The following is a 23,930-nucleotide window of genomic DNA, read 5'->3' on the forward strand; positions in this document are numbered from 1 at the left end:
TGATTTTGCCTCTCAATGGCTACTACATATATCCCACACTCCTGTCTAAGTGACATACTTTCCATTCTTCCTGTACTTTCAGTTCCCTTGCTCTTGCTCACACTGCTTTCTCTACCTGGAATATAAACTCCAAACATAAAAATTCTACATTTCCTTCAACTCAAATGCCACTTCTTCATTAAATTCTAATATGGGATCTGTCTCCTTTTGAACTACACAGCAGTAAGAAATATGATTGAAAAATTTCAAAATAATGCAAGATAAAGAATAGTCATTAAAAAAATCCTAAATAAGATATTAACAAATCAAATTCAGACAGTATTGAGATTTATTTTACAAGTGTATGGCTGATAAAACATTAGGAAATGTATCAGCATACTTACAGTAGATTGATAAAAATGAGACTATATGATATGAACAAGTGTCAAAAAAGTGTTTGATAATATATAGAAGCCATTCTTGATTTAAACACACAGAAAAAGAAAAGAACAAACAGAGACAGGGAGAAACTTTAAACATAAATGAGAGCATTTGACTGAAACCAGTAAGCAACACACATTAGAGTGAAATACTAAAAGCATACCCACAAGGAGCAACAAGACAAAGATGAATATTGAACTACTTTTATTCACCATTATTACTTGCAGCTTTTAGCTAATGCAATAAAAAACTAGACTGCTTTTCAGCTAGCATAATGCTATACCTAGAAAATATAAGAAGCAACCTAACATCTATTAGAATAAGAAAAGTCAATAAAGTGACGAGATAAAACAAATATTGTAACAGAAACAGTTTTCCTTTTAATTAAGAAATGTAAATAAAAGATAAATGGGGTGGGGTAGTTTATAATAGTAACAATAATATAATTGTCAGGGAATAAATCAAAATTACAAGAATGTATATGATTTTAGTAAAATTGATAAGTGAGTGAATAAAAAATCATATGCCACTGTGATGGAAGATATAATGTCATAAAGGTGTCAATTTTTTTATAATATGCAAACACAATGTAATTCCACTTAAGATTCTGGTGCAGTTTTAAGAAAATGATAAAATTATTCTAAAATTCATGGAAAGAACAAATGTAAAAAAATTATAAATAAAATTGTAAAAATAAAGGAAAGAAGAAAAGATTTGCCTAGTCACGTATTTAAAGTATTATAAAGGAACTATTTTTTAAAAGTATAACACAAGGGTAAAAAAACTTGTGGGGATTGTCTGCAAAACGTAAAAGGCAGATATCTTTTGGCTCAATAATTCCAATGCAAGCAATTTATTCAAGAATATGATTTTTAAGGCTGGGCGTGGTGGTTCACGCCTGTAATCCCAGCACTTTGGGAGGCCGAGGGGGGCGGATCACGAGGTCAGGAGATCAAGACCATCCTGGCTAACACGGTGAAACCCAGTTTCTACTAAAATAAAAATTCAAAAAAGTATCCAGGGGTGGTCGCAGGTGCCTGCAGTCCCAGCTACTTGGGAGGCTGAGGCTGTAAAATGGTGTGAACCTGGGAGGCGGGGCTTTCAGTGAGCTGAGATCACAACACTGCACTCCAGCCTGGGAGACAGAGCGAGACTCCGTCTCAAAAAACAAGCAAACAAACAAACAAAAAAGAATATGATTTTTAAAACATACCCACCTACCCTCCCCCACACACCTCTTCAATAAAATATAGTTACAGGAAAAGAATGGGAACAACAGCCTATAAAAGAGGCCCAGTGGTTAAGTAAATTAACAAAAAAATTCATGGTAAAATATCATGCTGTTATTTAGAAGGAATAAGGCAGATCTACAATGACAGAGTTCAGGACATGCTAAAATAAAAAGGACAAAATACAGCACGTTGTCATTGAAATTTTTTTTGTTATTCCTAACAAGCCCCTTTCACCACACCTGAGTTTATGTTAATGAGGTAACTTTTGGAAAGCCCCTAAAGATGGGGGCTGGCTGAGAGAAAAGCCAGCCATGTGATTAGAGGGTGGGACTTTAAGCTCTACCCCTCAACCTCTGGGGAACAGAGAGAGCTGAAGATTGACTTAATCACCAGCAGCCAATGATTTAATCAATCATGGCAATGTAATGAAGCTTCCACAAAAACTCAAAAGCACAGCATTCTGAGAGCTTTTGGGTTGGTGAAGAAGAATGCCCCCACGTGCCAGGAGGCTGCTGTACTGCTAACTCCATGGGGACAGAAGCTCCTGTGCTCAAGACCTCATCCCATGTGTCATTTCAATTAGCTGTTCATCTGTATCCTTTAGGATATTAATAAATCAATAGTAGTAAGTAATGTTTTCCTGAGTTTTGTGAGTTATTCTGGAAAATTATCATTTCATCTAGCTGTTCATCTGTATCCTTTAGGATACCCTTCATAATAAATCAATAGTAAGTAATGTTTCCCTGAGTTTTGTGAGTCATTCTAGCAAATTATCACACCCAAGGAGAGGGTTGTGGGAGCCCCCTGATTTGTTAAAGCCAGTAGGCCAGAAGTCAGAAGGATGTAATCTAGTAGAGGTTAGGGGGTTGGGGTGGAGAGACTGAGCAGTGTTACAGATGAAACAAGATTGGTTATAAATTGGCAACTGCTGAAGACAGATGAATTATTTGTTGGGGTTCATTATACTATTTACTTCAGGGTTTAAATTTCACCATAATTAAATACACACATACAATGATCAACTTTAATAAATATTTCATTTGCTTCTTGAAATTCAAATGCCACTAATTCAAAATGATCTCACTGTCCCTTCCCTCTTAAAAAGGTATTTGATAATAGTTGTTCTATGCGATCAATATTGCTATATATATTGAAGCTTGAGAAGTTACTCCACATCCCATAAAGTACTGCTGGCTAGCATAAACTATTAGGTTATGTTTAAGAACATATTCACCCTATAAAAATTAAGAAAACATATACACCATGGAATACTATGCAGCCATAAAAAACGATGAGTTCATGTCCTTTGCAGGGACATGGATGAAGCTGGAAACCATCATTCTCAGCAAACTATCGCAAGGACAAAAAACCAAACACCACATGTTCTCACTCATAGGTGGGAATTGAACAATGAGAACACATGGACACAGGAAGGAGAACATCACACATCGGGGCCTGTTGTGGGGTGGGGGGAGGGGGGAGGGACAGCATTAGGAGATATACCTAATGTAAATGACGATTTAATGGGTGCAGCACACCAACATGGCACATGTATACATATGTAACAAACCTGCACGTTGTGCACATGTACCCTAAAACTTAAAGTATAATAATAATAATTAATAATAATAATAAAGAAAACAAATTGCTGGATTAGTCTATCTCATAAAGAATTATTAAAGCCCAAAATCCAGAAATGCTTTTTGTCAAAAAAGCGTTCCTCCTTCCCTGATGGCCTTACATGTACAGTCATGTGCCGCATAACAACGCTTCAGCCAAGAGAGGACCATATATATGATAGTAATCCCATAAGATTATAATACTGTGTTTTTACTGTACCTTTTTTATGTTTAGATACACAAATACTTGGCATTGCGTTACACCTGCCTAAGGTATTTAGTACAACAACATGCTGTACAGGTTTGTAACCTAGGAGTACATAGCCTCAGTGTGTAGTAGGCTTTACCATCTAGGTTTGGGTAAGTATACTCTATGATGTCTGCACAAAGATGAAATCCCCTAAGGACACATTTCTCAGAACACTTCCCTGTCATTAACTGATAAATAACTGTATATAAATAGCCAGCATATAGTTGGCAATCTTTGCTTTCCAAGTATCCAAAACCCCTTCAGAAAATCTACATATACATATAATTGTCATCAGCTGAAAGTTTAAAAGGCGAGTTTGAAGGACAGGAAGATGACCATGCATCTCTATGCTTTAAAGGCCCCAAGGGCTTTTCAAGGCTACAATTAAATGTGGCTTGTTGTATACTGACTGATAGAGGAGATCTGAATTATTCCCTAGCTGGTGCTGCATTAAACCATTTTTCACTAGAATTCCTTCTTCCAGACAGAGCAATACAAGCTCTGCTGCCAGGTAAATGTCCTGGGAAGAGACTGTCCTATCACGTAACAGATCAGGAAGTAAATTTTCATTTCACAGAGGAGTCCTTTGAGGCATATTTTAATTTTCCTTCTGAAAACACACCTAGTATATCCTCTTCCCTTCTAAAAATCTCTCTTGCATGTGCACACTCTCTCTCACTCTCACACACACATACACACATAGTTTATAATTAGGCTCTAGTTTAAAATGACCCATTGAAGCAGAATAATAAATAATAATGCACCTCATCATCGGCCTGTCGCAACCGGGCAACAGCGTAACGCCTCACAGTTGGGTTGGTGTAATGAGAGGATAACAGCTCCAAGGAGTCCTCTACATCCATCGGCTTCCATTTTCCCAGAAGTTCCAAGGCCTGTTTGGCCTCTTGAGGTAGATCCCAATTTACACATTTCAAGAATTTTGTCAAGGCCTAAAATCAGAAAATATTTAAAAATTAGAAACAGCCTATTTCCTGGGATAGAGGAGTTGACTAGGCAGAGTTCCACTTGGTCCTAATGACAGAGCCACGGAGTCAGTGATAGACTCCTTGTATAAACACTAAATGAAGTTATATATATGATCTTATAGAAGCACTGCAGGACAGAAAAAAAGCATGTTCCCTGTATCTTTATATTTTCCAGGCCAAATCATTTGCGAGCACTACGAATTTTTAAATTTGTTTTGACTTTTCCTCATTTTGCTATTGTTATTTTAAAATACTGCAGGGCTCAAGACATGGAAATAGTTGAGGCATTTCTCATGAACTCTAAGATGCCTTAGAGAAAACCTACATTTTACAACAGAAAATACTGCAACCACTGAATGAAAGGGCCAGAAGCCATGCTAGGGCAGAAATTCCCACCAATAGCCTCACTCTCGATCACCTCCCTAGAGTATGACGACTGGCTTTCGCAGATATTTAAACATGAAGACTCAAACAATGTGGAGTATGTACGTATCTCTGTGAAGTAAATACTTAAAAAGATAGGCAATCCAACAAAACCTCAAAACAGAAGTATAAAAATGGGTAAGTACGGAAACAGCAGCAAACAGTCGATGATTTGGCTGGTTGTACATCTTTCTGCAACCTCACTCCTTTGAATAGGCAGCACACAGAAGTTTTCACAAGACTGTCAGTTAAGCAAATTGTCTTGGAGTATATCACTCATTGCACAAACAGTAAGTCCTCTTTTAAGAAAGGTACACACTTCTTGGCCAGGTGTGGTGGCTCATGCCTGTAATCCCAGCACTTTCAGATGCTCAGTCAGGAGAATTGTTTGAGGCCAGGAGTTCAAGACCAGCCTGAGCAACACAGCAAAAACTCATCTCTACAAAAACAAATGAAAATAAAGAAAAGCATGTACTTGCTTTCCATAAAAAACAACACTTACTGCTCGGTCTCAAAGGCAACACTTTGCTGGCTGAACCCAAGATGTTTTCTTCTTCTTTGCCTTCCTCTGTTGCTATTTGTTGAAAAACAGGTAACTTGAAAATGTAAGACCCCTGCTCTGCCCAACCAAAATCTTTTTTTAGTAAACTAATCAATTCCTCAATAAAATGTCTACTTGGACAACAAAACACAATTTCTGTTAGTACGACACTAAACGAACCTTCATACCCATCCCCTAACTTATTCTTGATTTTACTAAATTAAGAAAAAAGGTACTATGGAGATTGTCTAGTTCAATGCCTAAATTGTATATAACCTTGGCAAAGATAAATGGCTTGCCCATCACCTCAAAATGGTGCATGAGCTAGATGTAGAACTCAGGTCCACCAATTCTCAGCCCCATACTTCTTCCACCAGATGATGCTTCCTTACCATTAAGGCGCTCCATTCTCTAGCTAGCCCCATTCCCCTTGGAGCCATTACTCTGCCAACACTAATATCCTGAATCTATTCCGGTCCCTTTCAATTATTTCCTACCAATATCTCCTATGTTTGTCTTCAGCCTGATTCTCATTATATCACACATCTGGAGTTGGACAGAGCCTTCTAGCTAAGAAACTAAATACCAGTTTCTCTTCTAATCATTTCATACAAACTCTTAGAAGCTGAAGTTGGAAGTGATCTTAGCACAAATTTCCTATTGTTAGCAGAAATACTCTACAATATGAATGCCAAAAAGAGACCCAATATTTACTTAAGTGACTCCAGGAACTAATTTCCAAAATAGCCATTATATTCATAGAAAGCTAAGCCATTTTTGTTTTGATTTTAACTATAATGAACCAAAAGACAAAAATGTCTTCATATTGCTTTTTCTAATTGGTTAGTTTCATTTTTTGGAGAGAATAAGAGTAAATTTAGCCCCATATGATGTGGACAACCTTTCTAATATTTGAAGATAATTGCCATACCGTTACAAAGTGGTTTCAACTAGATGATAGGACATTCTAATTTGTAAATAAACAAATAACCTTGGCTTCTTTCTCAAAACATTTCATTGCTACCACTTACCACAATGCAAGCCCGTTTCATTAACCTCTCATTGCCCTTCCATGCTTCAGCCCAGTTAACTTATATTAACAATGTCTCTCTAACCCCTGTGTACATTCCTCCCGTATACTCTTCATTAAAACAGGGATATCATCTCCTCTAAAGTCATCTAGTCGAAAGCTTTACAGGAAGTTTTCGGCAACTTTCAGCTATTCCTTTAGAAGCTGGCTCAATTTTACTACTGTCATTTAAATGATGTTCTTCTAACTGCCGAATGTTTTTGTGGGCATTTTTATCTCTATAACTGGAGTCTGCATTCCCCAAGGACAGCTGTCCATTTCCTCTACACCTCCTGCACACCATTTAGTATAATACCCCCTTTCTGTATAGAACACAGATTGCCCTACTTATTCCATGAATTTATTTTCCACTTCTAAAACGTATTTCTAGGTTGAATGTGGAAACAAAGCAATATTTCTTAAATAATGACAGTGAAAGCTTTTCCATTTCACAGTACATCAGCAGTCTTAATAGAAATGTGCAGGTATGTACTTATTATAAGCAAATCTTGTAGCATGCCGATGTACTCAATTCAATAACTGAAACAATCTAAAACTTAAATTCTCAGATTTATAGACTTATTAGCAAGATTTATGAAGTATGCTGCTGCCAAAAAACATAAGGCACTGTACAAAGAATTTCACAACTTTTTAATATTAAACATTACAAATGTAAACAGAGAGCCAATAGAATGAAGAAGAAAACAAGGAGTCAAAGAAGAAGAAAGACAAAAAGTAAGAATTTGAAGACAGCAATATAATGGCCTTTTTAAATAACCCTAGGTCTTTTAAAGATGCTTTACTGATCCATGTAAAGATACAGGATTAAAGAGCAATTCTCTCTCTGTGTGTGTAACTTCCACAGATTACTGGAGAGCACAGGCTGTAGAGCCAGGGTGTTTGGGTTCCAATTATAATTCCTGGCTCCATCAATTATTAGCTGACTAAATTGGAGCACATTAATTAACTTTTAAGAGACCTTTTTCATAGGCTTGTGGTGAAGATTAAGTTAATGAATGTAAAATGTTTGTAACAGTATCCTATATATAGTAAATAATTTATTATCAATTATCTTTATTCTACTTCTGATGTTGACATCAAATGTTAGCTTTACTATACGTATTACTATGTTTTATTCGTTTGATCTGAAAATCACCTGTTGTCTCCTATTCTTAGAATCACAATCACCTCAGAACTGAAAATACTATATCTCATATATATATTTCTAATTTAAACTTCTACCAACTAAATTCTCAGAAATTTCTATTTTGCTGCTTTTCCAATGCTTTTGATTTCAAATACTCAAACATGAAAACATCTCATTCTTTTCTTCCCACTTGCCATATATCCTTACTGATTTGGTGTGGCTGTGTCCCCACCCAAATCTCATCTTCAGTTCCCACGTGTTGTGAGAGAGACATGGTGGGAGGTAACTGAATCATGTTGGCAGGTCTTTCTCATGCTGTTCTCATGATAGTGAATAAGTCTCATGAGATCTGATGGCTATATAAGGGGGAGTTTCCTTGCACAAGCTCCCTTTGCTTGCTGCCATCCACGTTAAGACATGACTTGCTCCTCCTTGCCTTCCATCATGATTGTGAGGCCTCCCCAGTCACACGAAATTGTAAGTCCGTTAAAACTCTTTTTCTTCCCAGTCTCAGGTATGTCTTTATCAGCAGTGTGAAAGCAGACTGATACAGTAAATCAGTACGAAAAGTAGGGTATGAACACACATGGATATAAATCCATCGGGTTCAGGCCTAACCCCTGGCCATTGTCTACAAAGTCAACTTACTTGTATAGCTTCTTCTCCATCCCTTGCCCTCCAAAACTGTTCTCTAAGTCAGTATATGATTCTCCTAATTATGTCTCTTTTTTTCATTTTCTGCTCTGCTCCAATCTACCCTAGTTTGTACTCCTTAAAATATCACGTGTTAGGCCAGCGTGCTGATTCACACCTGTAATCCCAGCACTTTGGGAGGCTGAGGCACATTGATCACCTGAGGTCAGTAGTTGGAGACCAGGGTGACCAACATGGTGAAACCCTGTCTCCACTAAAAAGACAAAATTAGCCGGCATGGTGGTGCACGCCTGTAATCCCAGCTACTTGGGAGGCTGAGACAGGAGGATCACTTGAACCTGGGAGGGGGAAGTTGCAGTGAGCCAAGATCGTGCCATTGCAGTCCAGCCTGGGCAACAAGAGTGAAACTCTGTCTCCAAAGAAAAAAACAGAAGTACAATATCACTTGTTAATACACATTTTCCTGCTTTAGTGGTTTCCTGTCGCCAGTAAAATTGAATTCCTAAGGGTATAATTTGAGGCTCATCACAATCTGATGCCATCTTTTCTATTTCATAATCATTCATGCAAAACTCTCTGTCTCCTGAACCTAACAGCCTACCTTACTCATGCTTTCCTTCCCCATAAAAAAAGGATCACCAAATAAAAAATGCTATCAAAGTCTGCTCACACTTTAAGGGCAATCTTTGTTCTGTGAAACCTTCCTCGTATCATAGCACACTGATCTGTTCATCCTCCACATTTCTATTATATTAATTACTTCTATGTTTATTAAGACAGTAGCCCTTAATCAATTACTATGCTATACTTCCTAATTTTAATTACGTGTAAATATCCTTACCCCAAAACAATTTTAATTTATATGAATACAAGGACATGATAACTGAAAGCTCATAGTCTTATATAATGCTAGGCCAAGAGGTGATAATGAATACTTGCTAAATTGAATTCATTTATCCCATGGGTCACCATCAATTTCTTGTCAGGAGACACAAATATGATGATTGTCCTCATGTCACTGTCTCAGAAACAGCCTTATAAGAACATTCAGTGCATCACTATTATCTTCACTATATATGACTCTTCCAACTGCTTTTTTCTCCCAAGCATAATCAAAAGGCATGGAGTTAATTTAAATTAGTATTTTTATAAGAAAAAAGTCCATTGTAAAAGCAGGTTGGTGCAAAAGTAATTGCAGTTTTTGTCAAATAGTTTTGAAAAATTACAGTATTCATATTTCAGGTTCCACAGAAATGAGTCACTTCCTACATGCTATAAACTACGAATTTGAAAATACTTCATAAATTTAAATGGTAACAAATTTAATTGAACAAAGTTATTACTATGAATTTTCTGGGTGCAACATCAAGTCCTGACTAGAAGGTTTTCATCTGAAATACTTAAGATAGGTCATTAAGAAAAAAAAGGGGGGTAGAAAGACAAAATTTAATTAAAAAATAAAAAGTATAACTCTGTAAGAACCAATTTCCTCCAATTTGTTTTCTGAGCACTGCCGTCTCTCTAGAAAAGCTTTTCAGCCCCAGGGCCCAAATGTCAAGTAACCTAAATCACAATTTCTGAGAGTCTGACGCTAAAAGAATTTCTTTCTGTAAATAAATTAATGGGTGGAGTATGACAGTATCCGTTTTTCACAAAACCCATCTGAAATTATTAAAAGGTTACAAACATGGCTGTGTGAATAATTCCTTTGGTCACTTCAAGGCCTATATATATTTGGTTTACTCCAAAGTGACTTCTGAACATTAAAACATATCGTTCACTCTACTCTAGTGGTCCTAAGAATCCTATAATATATCCTGAGAATTGAAGTTTTATCACTCACCTTTCGAAAACTTGAAATCAACTGGTTAAATGAAACTTGTCACACACTTTATATCACTTGAACATTTTATCTCTTTTGCACATATCTAGAAGTAATTGAATTTCGGTGGGAAGTGACTACTTGTAAACAAACAATTTTTCTTGCAAACCTTTCTATCTAAAAAAGTTCTGCTCTGTAAATCTACTCCTGTATGCTTTTTAAACCTACACATTCTAACAGGTTCAATTCAATATCTAGCTGTGTATTTTAGATGACACTGAGCTGCATTCAAGATGCAGTTTCTGTGACCAAGGTTATTCTTCATTTAACACAGTATCATGACACTAACTCAATCTTTTAAGAAAACACAAATCACAAACCTGTGTTTCTGTTGGTGAATATTTCCTTTTGTTCAGTGATGAAGAGAATCACACTCAAAGCTATAGTAAATTAAAAATTCTTCTCTCATTCTTATTATGGACATAAAGGAGAATAAATATGATTCATTTACAAAGAACTTCCTAAGGCCTCAATAAATGACAGCAGAAAAGCTGAAGAGTTAAGATGAGCTGTAACTGAATTTTTATCTTTACTTTAGAAACTAAAGAAAGGACATTTGGTTCAAAAAAACAACTTAAAATAGTAAAGACCGTATCACCAAGATTATAAAACATATCATCAATTCATTCATTCTCATATAAATATGTAACAGCTTCCTGAACAGATACTAATTTTCCTAATGCTTCTCTGCTCTTCCCCTAATGCATTTCAGGGTGTCTGCTAAGGCATGTACATGATGTGGAAAATGTTTTCTCTATAATTCTCTTTTCTATGTCTTCACTGACTTTCTTTTCTTCTAATTTGTAGATGCAAGCATATCAAGAAGCATTATGTATAAGCTTTGTGAGTCTGCACAGATCCCCTAATCTTTCTGAGGCTCAAGTTTCCTCATCTGTAGAACAGTTACAATAATACATACATTGTGGGGTTGTTATGGGATTTAAAGAATTCCTGGTACATAGTATCTGTTTAAAAAATTCTGGCTATTATTATTATACCTTAAGAGGTACCCCTTGGCTCTCTGTTTTAAGATTTTACAGACTATTTTAAAAACTAGGAGACAAAGTTCACAGTCACAGGATTGTCTCATATTAAACATGAGGAAACTAAAGCTTATACAGGCAAAGTAATTTGCCTGTAGTCAAAAAGCTTCTTAGGGGCAATAGTAACACTCAAAACTAAGTGTCCATAAACTTCAGGTTAGTGATGACTACTTTACCACAATTCTCTATCCAGAAACCTTATCCACTCCATGGTTTTATTACAGGAAGCAAATGTCTAGCTTTGACCTACCCGTTATCATGTATGCCAACCTGTATGCTACTCCACCAACTGAATTCCCACATCTCAAATTATATTTCTCATACTCTCTCTCCAGCCACATCTCATCTAGAATTCTGTAGTTTCGTTATTATAATAGCATACATATTTTCCTAGTCACCCAGGTTCAAAGAGGTAAGAAGAAGAGTACCAGCATTTACTCTGCACCTACTATGTACCAGATACTCTACCAGGTTACTTACCTGTATTATCTTACTTGTGAAGGAGAATTGTCTCCATTAGAATAATAAGGATACCATGCTGCCAAAGTAAATTGCCTCATCCTACCAAACAAGTGTAAAATGTAGTTCTGGAAAACGAACCCAAGTCTCTGTGACTTCAAAACCCATTCAGACATTGTCTGTGAGTCAACAAACAGGTACAGGTGTCTTTGTATGCAGACTTTTATAATTTTTTTAAAAAATGGAGTATCATATATACTGCTCTGTAACTTTTCTTTAAAGTGACAATAACAATTTCCATGGCATTTTTCTCATCTTGATCATTAATAACAAAGTTGGTAGATAAATTTGATATATGAAAATATTCAAGACACTCACTTTTTCTTGATTCGTAAGATAATATCTAAACTTCCAAACAAGATCTTGTTCTTCATATGTAAGTTGCTTGGTTGGTGGATAACTCACAATAATCTAAAACAAAAAAAGAAAAAGAACTAATTTTGTCAATTATACATGTCCTATATATTTCCATTTCACTTAATATTTTTCATTTATTTAAATAATTCTATACTACAATTATTACACAAGCAAGGAAAATGTAAACGCAGTCAAGTAGGCCTTAAATTTGCTATAATTATGTGTCCAAAATGCAGTTTAAAGGAGAAGAAGAGAAAGTCATATTCCATGGGAAAATATTTAACTGGAGAGTTCATTTAATTTAACCAGAAACAAAACATAGCAAAATAACAATGTCCCCTACCAGAAAAAGGAAAAACATGCACACAATAAACTTTTAAAGTCAATGCATACAACAAGGCATGTGTACACACTAAGTCCTCTCTCAGGCAATGTCTTAGGGCCAGCTTCTAAGAACACTATTGACATGAAAGTATACAGTATTTGCAGTTCTGTCGCCAGAGATAATAAATTCATGGAAAGCCCCAAATGATAACAGAACTGCTGATCTGTGAAATTATGAACATGATGTAGGATTCATCAACCTGGAGAAAATGTGCATCTCAATAATTTTTAAGTGAGGTGATAGCTATCAGTTTCAACCAAAACGCCCATTTAACTATTTTTAAATTAATATTTCATAATTCTCTTACATTTAACTGATCTCTTGTGGCAGCATTGGGTTTGAGATCATGGTCAGAAGGTCCACTTCTTAAACTCCGGGCAAGCTTGTGGTGTTTGCTCTCAACTAAATTCTCCTATAAATTATTTTAAAATATTGACAATGTAAACTTCACCAAAAGGAAATTTCAACAGCTATTCATAAATAGAAAAGGTACTTACGAGCATTTAATAATATTTAATGTTTTGTTCTGACACAACTTTAGCAGTCTTCTACCTATCTTAAAAATACGTATCCTTCTCAAGACTGGGAAACCAAGTATGCCTTAAACTCCACTAGTCCATAATACACACATGTCATTATAGCTTCTTAAAACATCTTCCCTTCACTCTCCACATATTCAAGGTTTCCATGTCCTCTAACCAGTCAAATATCACCATCACTGTAAAATCTTCCCTGAAAACATAGACTAAAGCATTCCTTCCTCCTATCAGCTACTAATGACCTTGTGATGTCACTGTATTATCATCTTAGCAGTTATTTAAGCTATCAGTCACTGAGGGCAAAGACAATGATCACAACGCTTGAATATACACATCTAGTGCAATTTTACCCATGGACAAAACTATTAGTTTTAACCATACTGTCACTGCCTAAAACAAGATATAAATTTATATTATTTACTTTTTATTGCATGTGTGAATTGTCTATGTCATATTCCTAATTTTTTTAATAGCTTTATGGTCCTTTGTCCTTCAGTTTTAAGAGTTCTTTATATACCAGCCTTAATATATCTGTAATGTATGTAGTTAAGTATTTTCTCCCAGTTTGTTAACTGTCTTTTGGCTTTGTTGGTCTCCTCAGCCATGTGATTTTTAAAATGTAGTTAAATTTATCAATCATTTATTTTATTGCCTCTGGATTCTGAGTCATAGTTAAAAAGTCTTTCCCTACACTGACAGTAAAATACTAGTGTGGTTTCTTTTTTTGAGATAGGATCTTGCTCTGTTGACCAAACTGGAGTACACTGGCATGAATATAGCTCACTGCAGCCTTGACCTCCTGAGTTCAAGCAATCCTCCTACCTCAACCTCCCAAGTAGCTGGGACTACAGGTACGTGCCACTACCTGGCTAATTTATTTTATTTTTTGTAGAGATGGGGTCTCCCTAAGTTTCCCCGACTGGTCTAGAATTCCTGGGCTCAAGCGATCCTCCTGCCTTGGCCTCTCAAAAGTGTTAAGATTATAAGCATGAGCCACCATGCTTGGCCTAGTTTCATTTCCTAACATTTAGATTACAGATCCATTTGGAGTTTATTCCTATGTATAGCATGAGGTATGGATATAATTTTATTATTTTTTTCCAAATTAATTCCATTCCTCAGCATTATGACTTAGTGAAGAAATGCCACCTATATCATATACTAGATTTCCATGCATACTTCGATGTATTTCTTGGCTTTTAATTCTGTTCAACCAGTATATTGGTGTACACGTGTGTCAGTACCACATTATTATGATTATAGTCTGTTTTATTGTCAGATACAGCTGTATATCATCTCAGCCCCACCCGAAGTTTACATTTAAAATGTGTTTCTCCATTTAACGAATAACTATGACTACAGGCTGAACTGAATTTCTTCATACTTATGTGTGCTCTGAATATCAAAAGTGTAAAATATAATTTGATTTTATACTGAAAATTCAGTGCCAATTTGAGATATATTAACTGGATTCTACTATACTATGCATAGGAACTATCAAGGTCTTTAGAATGTTCCTACCAGATCCTCAAGTGGCCTTTTCTTTTTAACTTTTTATACTCTACTTTCCCTGCTGCCCATCTCTTCCTTTGATATTAGGCCATCAGCCGTTCCTGCTTTCATGACCTGTACTTATCTCAATCATCTTGTTTTCATCATCCAATGTCCCAATTTTAATCCACTTTGGTCTGATGAGGAAGGTAACTAATCTAATTAGAAATGTATAAAATTAGAACAAAAGCGTTGGAATGATGTAAATGAGCTGTAACTGCAAAAATCATGGTATCTATTGTGCTGCTAAAAGGATTTTGTGCCTACAAGTTTGTAATTCTAAAGTCAACTAATTAAACCTCTTTTGCATTGTATGAATTCTTATCCTCATATCCCTGAGAGAAAGCTCTCATCTCAAAAATTCGTTAATATGAAGGTATCCTACCATCATCCAAGTTACCATGTTCCAAATTGAACAGTTCTAGGGATACAGCAGTCTTCCCTATTTTCCAACAAATTGGTCTCCCTAAAATTTTCACGCATTCATCCTAGTTATAGAATCCTCCTGTAACAGGCAAATTCTCCTTCTGTATGATGACAAAATCTTTCAAATACCAGTTCTGCCAAGTCTTCACTTCAAGATTACATCCCCCCAACCTGAAGAAAAAAAAAACTACACTGCCTAGCTCTTTCAGCAATTCAAACAAAGTGGATGCCCAACCCTACTCTACCCTTATCTTAGTTTTAAGATGTCAATATTCCTCATAAAATTCCATCAGAAACAGGGTCTAGATGCTAAAGTGAATTTTTGAATCACTTTTAGGTAACAGAGGCAGTTACATATTACTTTGTTTAAAGAAAGTACATGATGTGGCTAACTCACAATTACTCTGAAGAAAAGTACTTTCATAAAAAAATTTACACAATAACTTACCATAGACATCTGGGGGTCAGGAACTTTCACTAATTCAAAACTTGTTAAAATTGGAGATGATTCATCACCGTCCTAGATTACAGAGCAACAATTTTTTTTAAAAAGAAATTTAATCCAATAGGAAGCAGTATATGATGTACACACCAACATATTTTAATTCTGTTTGATGAACATCATTCTTCCCTTTAAAGAAATCCTTATCTTCTTCTAACAATATTATAAAATGCATGTCCACTTTGTACCTCTTTTTGGTTGATTATGAAATTATTTTGAGAAAAACTCTAACAAAATTGTTACTAAAGTTTTAGAGATATAAGGTCTGGAAATTAGATTGTTTTGAGTTGTTCCTTTTTTTTAAACTTCGTTCATTATAATGACAGTGGTTTTTTAAAAATGTGCTAATTTTCAAACTCAGAACAAGAAACCACAGACTATACGTAAAATATGGCACAATGGATGTGCTGCACCATTTGCAAAAACTAAGTGGATGTTGATAATTTTTCAAGGTATCACAATTGAGATCCATTCAAAGGAGCAGAATTTTAAGTGTAGGGTTAATATTACTCAAATTTACACACAGCTAGAGAATCAACAACGTTGTTCTCAAAGGGACACCTGCTCAACATAATCTAAACTTGAATAATAAAATCAATCAATCAGTTTTTCAGAAATAAAGCCATCCTATTTTGTTGGTATTATCACTTTTGAAGAATGTTGGCTTTTATTTTTCTCCAATGCGAGAAAAGTAATTCAACATAAAAATGTCACTGCCAAATATACTGGAAAAAGGCTAAACTAATTAAGGTCAAAATTCACTTTCTCATGATTGTATATCTAGCATCAAGCTTTTCTGTCAATTGCCAAATGCTAGTATGTTTTCAACTTTAAATATGGGCAACAAACTCAAGAGAGACTGAAAGCGGGGAAGCACTGTGACTTTACTTCAGTTCAGTAATTGAGTCTTACAGAAAACCACAAATTCCCACAGCCGTTGTTTAACAGGCTTGTTCTCAGTCACAACACTAGAAAACACATTTATCAGCCCAACTGTGACAAGTAATCTTCACTAAGGCTATCTGTCACAAAAGACAGGTGACAAGAAAGTCTATTTCCATTAGATTCAATACACTGGCCCAGCAATCTTTGCACTAAGTGGAAATATGACAGGGTGGGTAGACAGGCATTAATTTATGAGCAATTTTCAGGAAGCGGTAGAAAGGGGTCAAGAACCTTTTCAAAAATACTTGAAATTCTTCTAATTTCTATTCTGTTATTATTTCATCTGCTATCAAAGCTGTCTTTCAAAGGATCCTTCACATCTCCAATGTTTGAAAGTACCACCTCCATTAGCATGTTTTTGCAATACAAACTCTATATGGGCAGAAAATACTGCTTTTAATGAAATGACATATAGCTTAAAATGTAAAATACGATTATATTAAAATGCACTGGTGACAGAACGGTTTCACTCACATTTCCTTTTTTTGATGTATTTTTCTAATAAATTAATAAACAATGTTAAATAATCTATCCAACAAGTACCATTTATAAAATAAAAGGCAGAAACAAGTTAACACTTCCTAGTCTTTCACTAATGTGAAAGGGATATGAGTTAAAGACAAAAATATGTACAGTAACTTGAAAACAGATCATAAATAAACTGTAAAAACTCAAACCTTCATTATGAAAACCTTTCAAACAGTAATTTATAAAAGTATATATATTTTAAAAATCACTGTGACAGCTTTAATAAACAACAATAAAATGTAAATTTAATTTAAAAGGACTGCCTCTAGTGAACAAATATACTGCATATCAGCTTGGTCATACGCTAGAAGAAATATTAATCTACTACTATGCCATGTATCAAAAGTCTATCATCATTTATGCTGATTTAACATTTGTTGACTATTAACACAATAATAGAAGATATTTTATGTGGTTTCAAACTATGCATACTTTTTTTTTAATATTTATTTTAAATAAAGATGGAGTCTCGCCATGTTGCCCAGGCGGGTCTCAAACTCCTGGGCTCAAGTAATCTTCCCATGCAGCCAACCACAGTGCTGGAATTACAGGCATGAGCCACCACACCTGGCCTGCATACAATTATTTTCTGTAGTACTTAAATATATAATTATTTCTGTAGTACTTAAATAAAGCACCTTCTACAAGCATTTAAGGAAGATACTTTCAAGTAGGTACATAATAAACACAGAACTACTTTCTGTAGCATAATGGGCAGAAAAAAGCAAATCTATAACTGCATATTTGTTTTTACCCAGCCTGATGGTAAAATTGTCTAATTTTGCATCTATTGTACAAATAAATGGACATTTCTGAAGTATTTCACAAGTATACTTCAGTGAGGGCCACATATAGACATTACACATACACTCAAATAACAAACAGACCCTTAACTTTCAATAAATAGCCTACCACTTAGAAATATAATTTCCCCCTTTCATTTTTTAAATAAGTAATATTAGTAAATGAAGCCATTACTTGGTGTCCTACTTGCCAATTTGCGGAACAATTAATCACAAAGTTTTTAATCACTTGCATACTTACTGAATTCTGTAACCCAGAACTGCATTACATGAGTGATAGGCTTTTGTAATCTTGTTGTAGTTATATGATTTGATTTGTGTATACATAAACAGCTGCTGCTGACAGCTGTCTGCTGCTACCTTGCAACCAAATAATTCATCCCAGCAGGAACAACAGTAATTTTTTTTTAATGTTTCCTCTCCCTTCTACTTTAGAGACCAAAAACAGTTCCAAGGGAAATACCTTTTCATAATAAACAATACCATATTCCTTATCATCACACTTGACACATCGAAATTCAACCATCAGGTACATGAAATTAGAACTTCGTTTTTCACTCTGAAAAAGAAAAAAACGATTTTCATGAAAAATGATTATTTTCAACATTCTCTTAAAGGATCCGTATGTATCATTTTTCCCAATTCAGTAATACATGTATCTATCAAATACAAGTCAAAACATAACACATTTTTATTTTATTATATACATGTAGTGTGTTTTACACAGCACTATTATTTTATTATAGAGAGCACTACCGTTTATTCAGTAGTGTCTACTATGCACTTATAACTGCTTTCTCAAATTTAACATTTTTGGTTTATTCAGTAGTTTGGGTTTATAATTTTGAAGGTATTTTGCACACATGTTCATGAGAATTATTTTATTTCAAAAATAAAAAGAATGGTTTTTCCTTCTAACAATTTTAAGCTACTTCACCCTTAACTTATATGACTAAACTATAGAAATCAATATGTGTAACAAAAATCAAAAGGAAGAAAAGTGTGCAACCTAAGAACAGAGGCCATTTGAGTTTACCAAGTATAGCCTTTACAAGTTTTTCACAATTTATAAATGGTCTTAAAATGATTTGTCATTTGTAAATTTTTATTCACACTTTAAATATACTGCGGAATAATTATTTCTTGTTCCAACATAAAAAAAAAGTTATTTATATAATTGTGTCCCCTTTAAAATAAAAAAGCACACATGGTCACATGTCACTTAACAATAGGTACACATTCTGAGAAATGCATCATTAGGCAATTTAGTCATGTGAACATCATGAAATGTAAACACACGAATCTAGATGGTATAGCCTACTGCACACCTAGGTTATATGGTGTAGCTTATTACCCCTAGGCTACAAACTTGTTACTTCAGGTTAATTCAGGTTACTGTACTGAATACTGTGGGCAACTGTAACACAATAGTTAGGTATCTGTGTATCTAAACATACCTAAAAGAGAAAAGGTACAGTAAAAATAAAGTACTATAATCTTATGGAACCACCATTGTACACGTGATCTGTGGTTGACTGAAATGATATAAGGCACATGACTATACTAAGGTGATGATAAAGTGAAAATACAATGAAGTCTAAACGGGTGATTAGCCTTGACCCAAAACACCTTTATAAATGGCTTTACATCTAATACATAAAATCACCAGGCATGGTGGCTCACACCTGTAATCCTAGCACGTTGGGAGGCAGAGGTGGGAGGACTGCTTGAAGCCAGGAGTTTGAGACTATCCTGGGCAACACAGCCAGACTCTGACTCTACAAAAAACTTTAAAAATATTAGCCAGGCCTGTAGTCCTAGCAACTTGGGAAGCTCAGGCAGGAGGACTGTCTGAGTCCAGAAGTTTGAGGCTGCACTGAGCATACCAGTGTACTCCAGCCTGGGTGACAAAGCAAGACCTTGTCCCAGAAAAAAAAAAAAAAAAAAAAAAAAAGAAGTAATAATAAATGATAAAGGTCTGAAGAGGTTACTTAAATTCTTCAGCTTTATGAAGCATATTATAGTCTATTTTGGTAATGGTAATGCGGTGGTAATGGTAAATTCTTTTAAAGAAATTAAAATGTGAAAATACGGAAAAGGCTGGGCAAAGTAAACTCTAACATTACATTTTCTATACCCAGTGATATCTAAGTTTAAGAAGAGAAAAATATAAGTTAGTATTATGAGTAAACTCTTTTTGAAACGTGACTATTATAAAAATTAAAAAGTAAGGCTTCCTTCCAGTTTAAGTCTATAAGAATATATTATGAATAAATTTAGAAAAGGTACCAAATACGAGAATTGAATATAAATGTTGTTAAACATCACTACCTTTATTTTAAAATAAAAGAATAATGCTAAAATCTAACTTTTATAATGGTTCACTGTAAAATGAAAAACTTCTCTCTTTCTACCTGCTGAAAATTATTTGGAGAATATAAATTAAGTAAGTTGTGCCTTATGATCATTATAAATTAGACAAATCCCAAATTGATGTCCTTCTCTCCTAATTTGATTAATATAATTATTATTTCTGTTCTCTAGATGTGGAACATTAGGCCTAACATCTGGTATTTTAGAGCAAATATACAAAAAAGTAAACTATTCTTGTTACAACTTTTGGCAGGACTCTCATTGAAGCCATCTTTATTTAAACATACACACTGGCTCACATACAAGGCCAAGAAAAAAATCACCTAAATCATGTAACTTTATAGAGGGTGCAGAGTCCTATATGTAGTACATAGACAAGTGATAAATTAATTGAAGAGAGAACTTGCTGAAATGATTTATGGTAACTGAAGTGAAAAGCTGGCACTGTGCTGATGGAAGATTTATCGAACACTGACTTGAACATGAGCTGATACGACAGAGAACACTCCACTGAGGCATTAAGTCTGCATAGGCTTCACTCATATGATATTTAGAACATCTTTGAATATCCACTACCTACTTCATGGTTTGACATTACATTAAAATATAGGGAAGGCTGATATCTCAAATTTTCCAGTTATTAGCATAGAATTCCCAGCTACAGAAGTTAACCCTGATAATCCTACATTTGTAAGATACCTAATAATAAACAATTCTTATCAAAAAATTATTAATTTAAAAATTTACAGAAAATATTTTAAAATAAAAGAGGGATATAACCCACCTCATTTATCATTTCTATTTCTCTAAATGTCAATCTATCCAGCCAATCTACTTTCACCATGTGTCCTTGTCGATGAGCTTTGGTGAGCTGCAGAATAAATACAATGATGAAAATTTTAATATAGATCTAGTAGAAAGAAGGACCAAAAATGTCAGAATGGCAATGCCCGCTTCACATATGATACTTTCCTATACACAATAGAAACCATATGCAACTAGCAGGATAAGAAACTTGGCAACAGACAAATCATTACTTTTTTAAAGAAAAACAATTAAATTTTTTTTAAAAAGGTCCACAATTTGCCATATTTTGACATGATAAAAAATAATGAAGTTGTTCCTGAAATTGTCTCTGTGTTCTATATTTCTTGTATTTTTACTATTACAAAGAGATGAAATTATAATAATAGTTTCATGAATGGGAAATAAACCACTTTTTCTCTTTTCTTCCCATCTTTCAATGTATCTAACCAATGTGAAAAAATGACAGTTACAGGTAATAAGGCATTTTTCTGGGTTTACACATTAATATTCTAAGGTTTAAGCTCACATATATGCATGTATGCTTTAATTTTTGAAAACGGTGATAAAAGACTTCAACTTTCTAGAATAACAGTTGGTAGAGTCCTGTGAGATCTTACATACCAATCTAACCTTAGTTTTATAAATTAAATAATAATTCATTGACTCTTCAAATCCATAGAGAATTCCAGGTAAGTTCCAAGGTCCTCAAATTAGAACCAGGTTTTGAATTAGAAACTGTAATACTGACAATCAACACCCCTCTCATTCCTTCTAAACAAATTGACAATATAAAGCAAAACTGGACATCAAAGTTTTACATAGTAGCTTATCTATATCAGTTTCTTCCACTTCATTGTCCGTATCATGACAGCATTCCTGTAAGAACAGCAAACACTGCCACCAATTTTATCTCTCTTGCAGAATTAAAAATCTTCACTATCAATCTTCTTTCTCTTCCTCAACTCATCACAACTATGTGGTCATACTACTTCAGAAATAAAAATACTAACGTCACATAAAAAGTCTGAAGTTCATTGTAATAAAAAAAAAGTAATATAAATTTAGCTTTCTTCCAATAATTCCCTTTCATGTGAGGTAATTTCTATATGAAAATGTATGAAAAGTTATTAATAAGCTTAGCATTATTACAAAAAGCAGAAACTAAATATCGTGTTGGCTCTGGTGGAATAATAGACAAATATGCTAGCAACATGGAAAGAGACCTAGAAATAGTCACAAGGAAACCAAAAGAAGATCAGGCAATGTGACCTACAGAAAAGAGTGCTAGAGTAGGAGCCGGAAGACCAGAGTTCCAACCTTAATACTCCATTTTCAAACTATGTCCTTTCTGAACCCACATCAATAAAATTCAAGTATTAACATCTATTCTTACTCCCAAAACTCAAATAAAATAATAGATGCAAAATATAACAGGTAGTATTATTTCATACAGTCATTGGAAGCTTCTATTCTCACTCACTTCGCAATATGCTCCAAATTGGTTTTCAAAATAAATGAAAATGTAAAAGGTCATTTTATATCCTTTGCTTGTATGAACAAAGTAACAGTAAAAATTAGTAATAAGAATTTATATACTTCCTATAGGAATAGAGAAAAAAATAACATTTATTTACATGCCAAATTATAGGCACTTTTTATAACCACACTATTTTGTAGACTATTTTGACCCCAGTTTGCAGATGACTATCGACTACTACTGTGAAGTGGCCAAGTAGGGTTTAAACCTCGGACTACAGGATTCTAAAGCCTATACTCCTACCACCAGTCTTTGCTATCCTCTCTACTGATGTACTAAGAGTTTTAAGTGAAACTCATTTCTTGAATATTAGTTTTCTATTTATGATGCAATAGTTGATCCACTGCTAATTTCCTATGAGCAAGGAACTGGCAATGGTAAATTAAGTTTGGATGTGGGAGAATGTGGTGGGAACTTTTTTCCTTCTTTACTAAAACTATCCAGACAAATTAGAAATGTTCTAAAGCCATTTTCACTAGCTCTAGAATTTATGTTTGCTGCTAATATATATTATCTCCCATATAGCATATGATTAGCTTTCCTATTTGAATACCAAATATGACCTATCTCAATTGTATAAGAGCTACTAAAGAATGTATGGACAGCATACCAGTACTAAAACTGGTACAGTCACTATGAAAATAAGTTTAAATTATACTAGAGAAATTCACATTTGTGCACCATTATTTACAATACAGAAAAATTAGACACAAAAGAATGAAAATGTCCATCAATAGTGAGAACTGTTAAGTAAACTACACACACACTATGAAGTACTATAATCAAAAAGAATGAGAAAAATCTGTATGCCTTCATAGGAAAGATATTGTTGAGTGCAAAACCGATTGCAAAATTAAAGGTACCATTTATGCTATGGAAATTGTTCGCATGTCTGTCTCCTGTACCTGACTTTGAGATTGACAGCAAAAATTCTGTGTATTTCTTTAATTTTATGATTTCCACAGAATTGTACAGCTACCACCCAAAATGTCTCCTAGATGCCTGTCCTATTTACCTATTACTACATAACAAACCACCCTAAAACTTAGTGGCCTAAAACAACATTCATTTTATTGTTTCTCATTTTTTTTTTTTTTTTTGGCAAAATCATCTTCTTAAGAGACATTTAAATAATTTTTTCTTGTAGTCTCACTTATCAGTAGTCATAATATTGTATTCATTGGGTGGTTACAGCTGGAACATCCAAGCTGGCTTTACTCACATTTCTAACACCTTGGTGATAAAGGGTTGGCTTAGCTGGGATACCAGGGTGGTAGGGCCTCTCTTTCCCCACGTATTCTCAGTGCTGCTCCCTCTCCAAGTGGTTTTTCAACTTGGTCACTCCAACAGAATAGGTGGACTTCTTACATGATGGCTTAATGTTCCCAACAT

General features: G+C 34.5%; 1 protein-coding gene across 2 annotated transcripts in view; it reads right to left on the minus strand.

Annotated features, from left to right (window-relative positions):
- Positions 1 to 23,930, minus strand: part of PIK3C3 (phosphatidylinositol 3-kinase catalytic subunit type 3) — a 133,159-nt gene that overhangs the window by 79,218 nt on the left and 30,011 nt on the right. For both annotated transcript variants that reach the window (XM_003267555.3, XM_030810508.1), the window contains exons 5-10: positions 20,979 to 21,065; positions 18,285 to 18,380; positions 15,492 to 15,563; positions 12,835 to 12,939; positions 12,104 to 12,196; positions 4,286 to 4,471 (exon numbers count right to left, since the gene is read on the minus strand). In XM_003267555.3, the coding sequence (XP_003267603.3) occupies positions 4,286 to 4,471; positions 12,104 to 12,196; positions 12,835 to 12,939; positions 15,492 to 15,563; positions 18,285 to 18,380; positions 20,979 to 21,065 (639 nt within the window). The remainder of the gene's footprint in view (positions 1 to 4,285; positions 4,472 to 12,103; positions 12,197 to 12,834; positions 12,940 to 15,491; positions 15,564 to 18,284; positions 18,381 to 20,978; positions 21,066 to 23,930) is intronic.

Source organism: Nomascus leucogenys, chromosome 4 (assembly GCF_006542625.1).
Source record: "Nomascus leucogenys isolate Asia chromosome 4, Asia_NLE_v1, whole genome shotgun sequence".
NCBI lineage: Eukaryota > Metazoa > Chordata > Mammalia > Primates > Hylobatidae > Nomascus > Nomascus leucogenys.